We start from the raw sequence: 12,554 nt of genomic DNA, 5'->3' as shown, positions 1-12,554 counted from the left end.
ATAATAATAATAATAATAATAATAATAATAATAATAATAATAATAATTATAAAAATAAATCCTGCTTTTAAAGTAACTTTAGACACAACCTGCAGGAGTTCAAGAACACAAACTAATACACTGTAAAGGTCTTAAATTAAAAAAAGAAAAATACTGTACATGCTATATGTGCATCAATGTCTGTTTTTGTTCAAGACTTTACTGGAATCAAGATAATAAGTTGGAGATAAAAACTAAAATGTATGTCCTTCTTGACAAAGACCCTTCTTTCTTTTTCTTTTTTTTTTTAGAAAAAATACAACAAGATATATGTTTACAAAGGCACATCATCATAAATTGAAATAGCTGCTACTGTCATCCCAATCATTTTTATGTTATTACCAGAATGGGTTGAGACAAAGACTTGATTTGTGCTTTTTGAATTGGTCCAACGGGCTTGAACTCTATGTAGCCTGCCAAAATATTTGTTTTCTCTCACTGAGAGAACAAATCTGCTTCCAATTCAGGTCTGAGTCCAAAAAAACTTCACCATAAGGCTGTCAACATCAAAATGTGGGTGGGAAAGGTGAAGCACCCACACCTGCCTCCACCTTCATTTGCTCCACTCTGGGCCCTTGAGCAAGGCCCTTAACCCCCACCATCTGCTCCCCTGGTGCCCTAGATAGCAGCTCTCTGCTCCACACAGAGGGCTGTGGTAGCTCCGTGGTCTGTGGTTGCGTCAGGAAGGGCAGCCGACGTACAAACAATTGCCAAGTCTTCATGTGAGTTAGTTCACTGTGTCAACCCCTGAAGAAGGGTGCAGCCAAAAGTAGGAACAAAAAAGTTAGACTTTCATACGGCCCACTGGCAATGTACTGCATTGGATTAAAAGCTCACACATCACACAGAGGATACTTTTTAACGAAGACCACACCATATAGAGGATACTTTATAAAAAAGTTATCAAGATTTGTAGTGGAACAACAGTTTCATAAAGACGCTGATGGTCAAGACTTTCCAGTTCCACTGCCAGACACAATCCATCAATGTGGTAAAGCAATATAACCAGAGTTCTGCTGAGTCTGCCCCAGTGAGCTTCCTGTGAGATCATCCTGCTCTCTGAAACCCCATTCAACCTTGATTCAAGTGCAGCTGTTTTAGACATGTAGCTTCCATGACCCTGAAGCAACGTTCTGTGTACTGTCAGAAACATCAGAGGAGGATAAAAGAAGAACGAGCATGCCTCAGTAAACTTTCTGCTTTTAAAGTCTTAACTCTTGATAGTTTGAGCGTCTTGATTTGTAACAATCAGCTATACTTATAGTGTCTGGTTTTAAATAGACAAGTGTCCTTGAAACTTTTGTTGAGTTTTTTTCTCATCTTGTTTTTTCTCATTTTATTGAGTTTTTTTCTCATCTTCAGTCACAAAAGTCCTCTATAAATGGAACTTGCTTATAGCTTGGAATGGGAGCTTTCCTGTACATAAAATTACTAAACATCAAACTTTTCTTCTTTACCTTCAGCTTTTAAAGAATCATTATATAGGATTTATAGTCAGATGTGTCTTTTTTTCCTACAACAAGAGACTGACAAGGTATTTGTTTATAAAATGCGAAGGCATTACCTTGTTAATAATATTTGTAGCGATTACTCAATTCCACTGAGCTAAAAGTTAGATCAGAGGGAAACTTTACAATAAAGCTGGGTGATTTACACTAATAAATTTTGTAGCCAACTCTGGGCACATATGGTACTGTTTAAAGCATAATAACTACAGCAGAGTTTTTCCTCATGTCTTCTGGGTCTTTTTAATTTCAAATATCAGTGAGTTATTTAGGAGTAGATGTACATTACATGTGTCGTTTTTCCAAAGCTGGAGTCACTGTTATAGTTACAAAATGGTTGAACGTGTTGATACAAGTTGTATTTTTATTTCACAGCTGCACTTTGAGTTTTACAATGTTCCCCAGGCTTTGATATCTGGCAAAATGAGGAGACAAAAAAAGGAGGAGACACCAGTCATCACTTGTTCCTAAACCAGTAAAAAAAAAAAACATTCTAACTTTTGTTCTATTAAGCTATCTTTATGAAGCTGTTTTTTTGGTGGTGGGGCTTTATACAAAAAAAAAAAAAGGTAGTTAAAAGGGTGTTTTTAGTTCAAGCTTAGGGTAAGCCTATTAAAACTGATGCTTGATGTGTTGAAAAGCTCTATATGAAGATCAAGATTGTGTCTGATCACAGATCAAAGAAAGTCCAAACCAATTTGCTTTAAAAATCAGATTATGGCAACAAACTTTTACTACTGTGTTGGTAGCATAAACCTCAAAGTATCCTTTCCATTACATTTTGGCTCAAACTGCTGGATCAAATGGTCTGTTGGAATGAACCAGAAGATAATAAGTTACATCTGGAAACATAAAATCTCACCATCACCAGATGGTGATTCAGCAGAAAACATTTCAGCCAAGACAAAATCCAAATATCTCAAACAACCATTTGGAAATATGCTTGCAAATGCTATTTTGAAGGAGATGAAACATGCAAGTTTGTGACTTGTATGTTTTTACCTACAGGACTGTGCTTTATGAATGCTGCCCAGGGTATATGAAGATGGAAGGCATACGTGGTTGCCCTGCAGGTATTTTCAGTGCAAAAACAAAGCAGATGTACAAAAGTTGATAAAGCAACTTCCTCAAACTGCTGAACAGCTGTCAGCTGAATTTGAATTTCAAAAGTAGAACATACAATAACATTTTGTTAGTATCCTTTTTAGGCGACAATTGTTTCGATTTTTTTTTCTCCTGATATTAAACCTCACTGTTTTGCTTTTAAGTTGCTCCGATTGACCATGTGTATGGGAGCCTGGGTCTAGTGATGGCCACTTCAACCCAAAACTATGCTGACATTTCTAAACTAAGACCTGAGATCGAGGGACCAGGATCTTTCACTTTCTTTGCTCCTAGCAATGAGGCCTGGGAGGCATTGGATGAGGTGAGTCAGGAACAAAATGAAAACTTCTGTAACTTCGCTGTCTGGAAGATTTAAACCTTTACACTTCTTGCTTTACAGTCGGTAAGATCTGCACTGGTCAGCAACGTCAACATTGAACTGTACAATGCTCTTCATTTTCACATGGTCAACAAACGCCTCTTGACCAAAGATTTAAGGAATGGGCTCACACTTACTTCTATGTCCAATGACCTTGGTCTCTATATTAACCATTATCCCAATGGGGTAAGTATTGCCATATAAGACCCATTCTCTTTATAATAAAATAACATGTTAGCAAAGTATTAAAGTGTATATCATGTGCAGGTGGTGACTGTGAACTGTGCAAGGATTATCTATGGCAACCAGGTTGCCACCAATGGAGTTGTGCATGTCATTGACCGTGTCATCAGCAGTGTTGGAAACACCATCCAGGAATTCATTGAAGTCAGTGATGACTTGACAACACTGAGTGTAAGTATGGCCAGAAAAATGTTTTCATGTTTATTACATGTTGAAGGTCATTAAACATAATGACACATATGAAACTATTTTCTAGGACATGGTTAAAAATGCTGGATTGCTTGAGAAATTGGGTACGCCAGGACACTACACTCTCTTTGCCCCCACCAATGATGCCTTTGATAAGCTTGGCAGTGACACAATGGAAAGACTTCTAAGTGACAAGGAAGTACTTAAAGGTAAACCTAATCTATATTTAAAGGTTTATTTTTAAAATTGCAATTAAGTTAACAAAATGTAGAAGGTCCATGAATTGTACTTTTTTCCAGTCAAACACAATTTATTCCTGAAAGAATCTGGAACTTAATGCATATTTCACTTTAAAGAGAAATCAAGTTTTAGAACATAGTATACACATATAGCAACTTGAAAACAAAATTCTGCCATTTTAGCACCAGATTTATTTGTGTGGGCATTGAGTAGCAGGAAGCAGCTGCCTCCCTGTGAAGGCTGAACAAATTGGCAACATACCTTAACTTTTGTCTATCCCCAGAGCCTGCTAAATGAAGCCAGAACCATTTTGCACAATGGTAAACATAGTGTATCAAATCAGTTCATCCAAGAACCTGCAGAGGAATGAACATGTGTAAGCAGTACTTCTCCAGCTGCAGTATTACAGAAGGAAAACTACATGATTGTCAATGTGAGGCCGAGATGGGGTAGAGGCAGGGCAGCCGACTCGGGACCCGAAAGTCCTAGGTTCAATCCCCAGTCATTGCACATCTCATGGTGTCTCTGAGCAGCACACCCTATCCCCAAATTGCTCCCTGGGTACTTTCAATAGCTGTCCACTGATCCACCTGGTAGTGGATGGTGGTTAAATGCAGCGAGTTAATTTCGCCATTGTATGGAAATATACAATGATGACAACACATAATACATTAATATGTGTCACAAGACCATCTAAACATAGAAAATAATCACATACCAAGTAAAAATGCATTGTCTTGTTTCAGCTCTTTTGACTTTCCACCTCCTGGACTCTGTCCAGTGCTCTGAGGCCATCTTGGCTGGAACTTCTTATGAGACCCTGGAGGGACACAACATTGAAATTGGCTGTGATGGTGAAAGCCTGACAGTCAATGGCATCAAAATGGTGCTTAAGAAGGACATCGTCACTACAAATGGAGTCATTCATTTGATTGACCAAGTACTTGTTCCAGACTCAGGTTAGACTCCCATTTCCACTTTAGCATACTTTGTTTAATATGAAAAATACAAGCCGATATTCTGTCATTCATATTTCAATGGTGCCAAATTATTTTTACATTTTAGCTAAGCAGGTAATGGAGCTGTTGGGAGATTCACAGTCCACCTTTGGTGACATGGTGGCTGAGCTTGGTCTTTCTTCTGAAATGTCAGCCAGTGGAGAGTACACTTTGCTTGGTCTTCAAAATGTTGCTTTTACTGGTGAGTCACATACGCTTGTTGTATCCTGCATGTCCTTCTGCTTTCCACTCGGCTAGCAACAGAAAATAGATGCTTGTCCTCATTCAGGTGCAGTGTGAATAAAAGCATACACACAAAAAAAAAAAAAAAAAAATCTGCTTGCAAGCATATTTGTATGGGCTTGCAGTGTAGGTTTTGTTTTGTAAATAAAATTCCAGCTAAAGTGATATGTATACATGAGACACTAATATGTCCAAAATGTATGTTTTGGATTACTGTAGTGCCTGTTTTTCTTGATGTAGAGTAATTAAAAAAAAAGTTCTAAACTGGGGTTTTTTTTCCATCAGAATGCTTGCACTCAACAAGTATAACCCAAATGCAAAACTACTTATTTTCCTTAGTACATGAGGTGACTACTGAACATTTGAACAGTTCAGTGACCATATTTTTGCAGATTACAAAACTTTGTAAATTGGCATTCAGGACAAACTAATTACATGTAGTTGAGAGAATAGCAAACGTTTGAATTGTGTGAGACCACAAAGTCAGGCTACTAAAATAATTGCCCATGTTTTAACTTAAGGGGAGAACTGTATGCCTCTCATGATAGAAGTCTAAACAACAGATTAACATGAAAATGTTAGTAGGATAAGACCTGAATAAGTCAGTTATTAAAAGCTGTAAAAACAGTGTATGTACACAGACATTTTAAGAGAGATATTTATATTTTCAAATGTGGTACTGTGTTCTTCAATATAAACTATCAGTATATGGAACTCAGACTTCAATTCATAAGTAACAAACAAAAGGGATTCTTAACATGTTAATTAGTAACTGTAAATTTAACCAAAAAACAAACAAACAAACAAACATGTAAGCCTTGGTTCTACATACACTGTTCTACATACATAATCTGCTGCTCTCAGATTACTGTGATCAAAATGATCTTTTTTCAGCTTTTCCCTCTTCAGGGGTTGCCACAGCACAGCATCTCCATCGCACTATGTCCTCTATATCCTCTGTCCTCATTCCAACTACCTCCTTGTCCTCTCTAACTGCATCCATATATCTCCTCCTTGGCCTTCCTCTTTGTCTTTTTCCAGGCAGCAGCATTTCTAACATCCTTCCACCAATATACCCACTGTCCATCCTTTGGACATGTCCAAACCAGCTCAGTCTGGCCTGTCTAACTTTATCTCCCAGTTCTTCAACATGTGCTGTGCCTCTGCTGACCTCATCCCTAATCTTATCCATCCTTGTCACTCCTAAGGAGAACCTCAAAATTGTAATTTCTGCTACTTCCAGTTCTTTCTCCTGTCTTTTTGTCAGTGCCACTGTCTCCAGACCATATGATGTGATCACTACTGTGATCAGGATGGTAATAAATGCAAAAGAATGTAGCCAAAAAAAAGTTGCAAATGATCAATTTCTTTAAAGGAAATATTGTTCTTTAATTTGCAGATGAAGTAATGTCATTGGATCAAAGGGACCTCAAACTTATCCTGGAAAACCACATCATAAAGAATAAGTTTGGCCTTGGACATCTATACAATGGTCAAACACTGGAGACTCTTGGAGGAAAAACTCTGAGGGTCTTCATATACCGCTCAGTACGTCATCTCCTCAGAAACTGTGCCCAGAATTTATGACTGTATAACACAAAATAACCACAATGTATTCTGCTCTGTGTTTTTTTTTTTTTCCTATTAGTCATAAAGTTTTGAACCATCTCATTCACCCCTTCTGTCTTTAACTTGTGGATTATATCTGCAGGCTGTATGCATTGAGAATTCCTGTATGATCAGAGGCAGTAAAGAAGGAAGCAACGGGGCCCTTCATCTCATGACGGCAATGTTGAAACCAGCAACAAAATCCATGTTTGAGATCCTAAGAGAACATGGACATTTCAAGTAAGCACAGGAGATAAGTGTGTGAGTGTGTGTGCACATGCAACAACAACCAATTTTGCTTGTTAAATGTTCGCACACCACATCTCATTTTTCCATATTGACCATATGGAAATAGCTAAGTGCTTTCAATCCAGTTTGTTAGCCTTTGGTGGTTTCTATAACAACCCAGCTTGTTTCTTGTTTTTGCTGCAGGATCTTTTTATCTCTAATGGAAGTTGCTGGGCTGACAGAGCTGCTCAAAACAGATGGAGGATTTACTCTCTTTGCCCCAAGTGACGAAGCATTTGCTGGTTTGAGTGACAGAGATTTAAAATTGTTGAAGAGTAGGTCTACTACACCTTGTTTTGATTTCATCTACTTCAGTTACTTGCACTGCCAGTGAACAATCACATAAACTAATCTACATTGTGTTTGCCTTTCTTTATTTCAGGTGACGCTAATGCTCTCAGACACATACTTTTGTATCACTTCAGCAATGGTATTGTCATCGGTGAGGGACTGGAGTCTGGAGTGACAAATCTTCTCAAATCCCTTCAGGGCAGCAATATCAAAGTGAAATCTGTAGGTATTAAATCGAGGTCATTCTAATCAGTCTTTTTGCTTTTTCTTATATTATGTAAAGGTATAAAACATGGTTTTAAATATATAATTATTAGTTATTTAATGGGTTTTCACATGTGAGTTAATTGTTATCCTAAATTGTGATAATACAACAAACAAATTTAATTTCCTCTTTCATTCATGCCACGATTTTGGTACTGCTGTAGCTCAGTGCTGCAGTTTTATAATCCAGAGGTTTCGGGTCAGGAAGGGCATACAATAAAGCAATTGGCAAATCGTTCATGCAAGTTCGCTTGATGTGGCGAGCCCTGAAGAAGGGAGCAGCCAAAAGAATCTTACCTACCTATTCATTCCACTATTTATGTTCTGTTTTAATTGTTTACCTCAGGGAAAAGACAGTGTGCAGGTGAACACCGTTAAGATCTTGGAATCTGATACCATGGCCACAAATGGTGTCATTCACTTTGTCAAACAGCTTTTGCTCACTGAAGGTAAGAATTTTTTCCACTCAAACTTTTATATGTACTTCCACTTATAAATCTGTCAAGACATGCACTTGTTTTTATAACCATAGTAAAAGCCTAAACCGTGTCACCGCCCTGTGCTGTCTTCCAGAAATTCCTATTGGAAACCAGGAACTCTTTACGTTACTGAAGAGACTCATTACTTATTTGCAAATTAAGGTAAATTAACTTTTATTAATCCTTCTGTGGTTATGAAGAGTAGGGTGCGGTTTTCTGTGAAAAACATCTTCATGTTTTGTAACTCTTGCAGTACAAAACAAGTACTTTTACAAAAAAAATCTAAGAAATTTGTGTATTTTCTTGCTATTTATTTATAATTTATAATTACATACCATAAATGTTGCACAAACGCTGCTTTACCAGATTTGTATTCTTTTTAAAGTACATTCCAGGGTTCAGATATCAGGAAATACCCCTCACCTTTTTGAGTAAGCATTTTCCTTTCTATTTTTATTTGTGTGTTCTTGATTTCCAGCATCTCTCAGTCAATATTAAATTATATTGGTTTTACATTTTTTAATTTAGAAAATATTGTCACACATGTTGTCCAAGATGGTAATTCTGATTACAGACTAAAACAAAAAGATTCTTACAATCATATACATACATCTTTAATTGGAGACTTACATGTGCAAAACTTTGGCAAATTGTGGTGAAGAAGCAACCCCCCCCCCCCCCCCCACCTAAAAATCAATCTTTAATCCAAGCATTTTATTGAATAGTGTTTTTAAGATAACACATCCAAAACACAGCAACGAGTTTAGCAAGTTAAATTAAATGAATTGTTCTTTCTTCACTTTTACAGCTTCTGGAATAACTAAAGTGACAAGAGTTATAGAAGGGAAACCCTCCGTTACCAAAGTCACCAGAGTGATTGAAAGCAAGCCTTCAGTCACCAAGGTTACCAGAGTCATTGAAGGTGAACCTTCGATCACCAAGGTCACAAGGGTTATTGAAGGCGAACCCACCTTCACCAAGGTCACCAGGGTTGTTTCAGGTATTAACTTTTTTAGTTCAATCTGTGAAAATCCTCATCTGATTAATCCTTGCAAGTATTTATGGATGCTTTTGTTTCCAGGCCCTCAGTACTCGGTCAGCACCGGTACCACAAACATCGCCCTGGAAGGTGAGTACATTTGAAGGCACATTTCCCAGGATGTCCATTTTCACTGACACACACAATGTGAAGTATTAAATTTCCTTTGAATATTAGTGCTTGTACAAACATAATATCTGCTATATGCCATAATAATGAAGTCATAGAAGAGTGTGATTTGAAAACAATAAAATAAATTTGTATCATAATTCGTTTTCCATCAGGAACTGATCTTTCAAAATTTACTACCATTGAAGGGGATGCTAATCTTGACATTGATCAACTTACCAGAGTGATCCAAAGTAAGTATTTTGAGTCTGTGTAGTCCACTGACTCAGCAAAATTTTGCCTATTAATATGTGATGTATACATATGCTTACTTTTTTTTTTTTATAGAGAAAAGAATTAAGCCTGGAAAAGTTTTAGGTAAAAAATAAAATAAAAAAAAAGATTAAACATCAGCCAGCCAAAAACCTATATTTGTTGCAAACATATATTTTAGGCTGATTGTGGCTGCCAGTTCAAGTCTGTGCTTGCATCTATATGTCACCATGTCTGCCCTGCAGCATAAATGTATTACACCCCATAAATCTTTGAGGGTGTAATTAATGGAATAGTTTGACATTTTGAGAAAATTTCTCAAACTGCTTGTTTTCTTGCTGAAAGTTCGATGGAAGATTGATAAACCCCTCATTTGTGCAAATTTATCACAAAGTTGAAGCACAAATAATAATCAAATAAGCAAAAACAGTTTAGTTATGTCTGACATTATGTGTGCCTTTTGAGCTCACATGTTTTATTTTGTTAGTTTAATCATAGACAAAGTATTTTACTGGAGATGATGTGGTGAAATAGGGCTGGATCAGTTTCCTGGCTCTCCATTTGCACCCTTGTAACCTCAATAAATAAAACATTGCTGAGGGTTCAAGCTGAGCAGCAGTCCTGTACATAACCCTCTGTAAAACCACAATGTGTTGTCTCTACACTTCACAAATCAAATAAACATTAATGAATAAAGTTTGGATTTACTGGTAGGTGTGTTTGGTTGTGTTTGTACAGGCTGGCTTGGCCGATGCCTTCATTTTCCAGTTCTAGTGCTCACTTAAGGCAGCCGACTGCTGAATCACACTTTCCATGCCGATTGAGGGATGGTATCAGTCTTCTCTCCCAAACTCAGCAAGAAAACAGCCAAGCATATTTACAAAAAATAATAAGTACAAGTCAAACAATTCCTTATTATCAGTGGGCTCGTTGTTCATTTCACCATGCTTTGCCGCACAACGCTTACCTAAAGCTGATATTTATTATGCCTCTGCAGCTGCAATTCATGTAACGTTTTCATGAGGTTCATCTCAAGTCAAGCATCCACATTGGCTCTGAGGTTCTCTGTGGGGGCAGTCATCCCTCCCACCCTCTGCTGCTCTGCATTTAATGCTGCCATGTGGAGAGAGATGAGATCAGAGCACATAGACTTTCCAAGCTTTGACGCAGAACATATTTCACTTTAAGGTAATTATATGTTGTATGTGACTGACATTTATGTATTATTTATCTCTTGTCAGATGCTAACAGGAGGCGGGGAAGAAACTGAGGGTGAACGGATGATAACGTCTTCCTTGAAAAGCTGGAGACAGACTAAAAGTCTGAAAATGACGTCACACAGAAAAGTGTCACACTAAAGTGTCAGTTCCGAAACAACATGACTACAGCTGACAAAACATGTGGTAAACATAAATGTTATGGTGCTTTTAATGTATATATCTTGAACCTTTAAATTCTGTTTATGTCAGAAAGTTAATGGATATTTTTGATGAATCTGATAATGTGGAAAGTTAGGGAAAGGAATTATCAAGTCACTTGACTAATCTTAAAAACATTTCCTTTAGTTTTATTGTGGCTTTGATGAAGGTAAATGCTGAGGAAATTTACAAGTTGTTTGGAAAGGTTTTTTTTAACATTAATGAATAAAGAGTGATGTACTTTATCATTTTAGCTGTTATTTTATTTTTCTTGCTTTGAGTTGTTTAAGGTGTTGTTTACATGTTGTTGGCTGCTTGTGATATTTGGAATGATGTAACCAAATATTAATTCTTCTGTTTTCCAAACATCCTACAATAAAATGCTTTTTGTGTAGATGAATGTTGTTAATAAGAAAAGTCATTTCTGTGACCTTAAAGTTCTTTGGTTGTAGGCAATACTTCATGCTGTTTAAGAGTTTAAAATAGCTGAGTTCAAAACTAAATATTATGTTTGCATTACAAAGTTCAAGGTGTTTAAATTCAACTCTTAACATGTATGAGTCATGTTGCTCAGTGGAACAGTGATCTATTTGTGAGGTTAAGAAGGAGTTTGGCAGTGAACCTATGGAAATGCCCAGGAGGACATTTGTAAAACAGAAATCAAGCTGGGCTCATATAAATAATGTTTCTTAAAAATAGTGCCTGCTTCTATTTCATCAAATAAAACTTTCATTGAAAGACTAATTTGTGTCCAAAGCATAAACTTAGCCAGCTAATTTGAATTTTACTACAAGTAATTACACCCATAAAGCTATAAAATAAACACAAATGAACTTCTGCTTGTTTGTAGAATGAATTGTGAAGTCTTACTTAACAGTGAAGTAAAGTTTAAATGACATACGTCAGCTTATGCGTGCACAGATTTGAAACTGGCGCAGATTCAGTGATATTTGGCTCGTATGTAAAATTCTTTGGCTTTTTATGGGCTCTTGAATTGATTAAACAGAGTAAAAACAGGAGCAACAGCCAAAGTAAAAAAAACAAAAAACTCTTGATGTACCAAACAAAATCAAGACAAAAGTTAAATAGTGCGTTAATATATTTTATTTATTATTATTAAGATTTTTAAGGATTTAATACGAGGCCTTACTAAGCCATGCAAATGGTTAAACACTCAATTCTTCACAGTATTTATTAATGTGATAATATTCAGGCATTACATATTTAAAATACATCTTTGCAAACCATATTTAATGATTATTCAACCAGCAGCACATGAAAATGATACACATTTACCTGTCCTAAAATTATTTCCTGTAGCACAAGGCTAATTGTACATGTATGAAAGGCCTACAGTTTTGTAAGTTGTATAAACATATACACATGTGAACATAGGCCAGTCCAACTGCTAATGTCATGCCAAAATATGCTTGATTTGGAACTTTCCAATTACGACTTAACACGTGATTAAATGATGTAGAGCTCACAGGCCACAATACTGAAAAACTGCATGACAATAAGTGACAATAATTTTTTTAATTCAACCTTTATACAGGTTAGTGTCATTGAGCTACAAGGACTCATTTACAAGAGAGACCTGTTTTAAACAAAAAGCACAGATGAGGTACAAACAACAATAGACAATCATATAAAATGAAAATTAAATAGAAGAAATTAAATAAAAACAAAACATAAACAGCTACATTATAAAGCGATGCAAAATGCTAAAAACAGGAAATTGTCTGCGTTGGTTTTTGTCATGAACTTAGCAGTTGTTTAAAATCCCTTAGAGAAGTCAAAGTCCAGAGCTTCAGATGTTTTTGCAAGGTGTTCCGTGTTAAAGGAG

At 36.5% G+C, this 12,554-nt stretch overlaps 1 protein-coding gene across 1 annotated transcript in view; it reads left to right on the top strand.

Annotated features, from left to right (window-relative positions):
- The window catches only part of postnb (periostin, osteoblast specific factor b), a 13,060-nt gene extending 2,120 nt beyond the window's left edge, over nt 1-10,940 (top strand). The window contains exons 3-20 of the mRNA XM_037678288.1: nt 2,553-2,617; nt 2,813-2,970; nt 3,049-3,213; nt 3,295-3,441; nt 3,527-3,668; nt 4,446-4,658; nt 4,765-4,899; nt 6,340-6,488; nt 6,652-6,788; nt 6,981-7,111; nt 7,219-7,349; nt 7,738-7,840; nt 7,965-8,032; nt 8,256-8,301; nt 8,679-8,870; nt 8,952-8,999; nt 9,194-9,271; nt 10,532-10,940. Of these exons, the coding sequence (XP_037534216.1) occupies nt 2,553-2,617; nt 2,813-2,970; nt 3,049-3,213; nt 3,295-3,441; nt 3,527-3,668; nt 4,446-4,658; nt 4,765-4,899; nt 6,340-6,488; nt 6,652-6,788; nt 6,981-7,111; nt 7,219-7,349; nt 7,738-7,840; nt 7,965-8,032; nt 8,256-8,301; nt 8,679-8,870; nt 8,952-8,999; nt 9,194-9,271; nt 10,532-10,560 (2,137 nt within the window). The 3' untranslated portion in view covers nt 10,561-10,940. The remainder of the gene's footprint in view (nt 1-2,552; nt 2,618-2,812; nt 2,971-3,048; nt 3,214-3,294; nt 3,442-3,526; nt 3,669-4,445; nt 4,659-4,764; nt 4,900-6,339; nt 6,489-6,651; nt 6,789-6,980; nt 7,112-7,218; nt 7,350-7,737; nt 7,841-7,964; nt 8,033-8,255; nt 8,302-8,678; nt 8,871-8,951; nt 9,000-9,193; nt 9,272-10,531) is intronic.
- The last annotated feature ends 1,614 nt before the right edge of the window (nt 10,941-12,554 follow it).

Source organism: Nematolebias whitei, chromosome 6, assembly GCF_014905685.2.
Source record: "Nematolebias whitei isolate Nwh7 chromosome 6, NemWhi1, whole genome shotgun sequence".
NCBI lineage: Eukaryota > Metazoa > Chordata > Actinopteri > Cyprinodontiformes > Rivulidae > Nematolebias > Nematolebias whitei.
The sequence above is the reverse complement of the archived record's forward strand: the minus strand, read 5'-3'. Positions and strand labels throughout refer to the sequence as shown.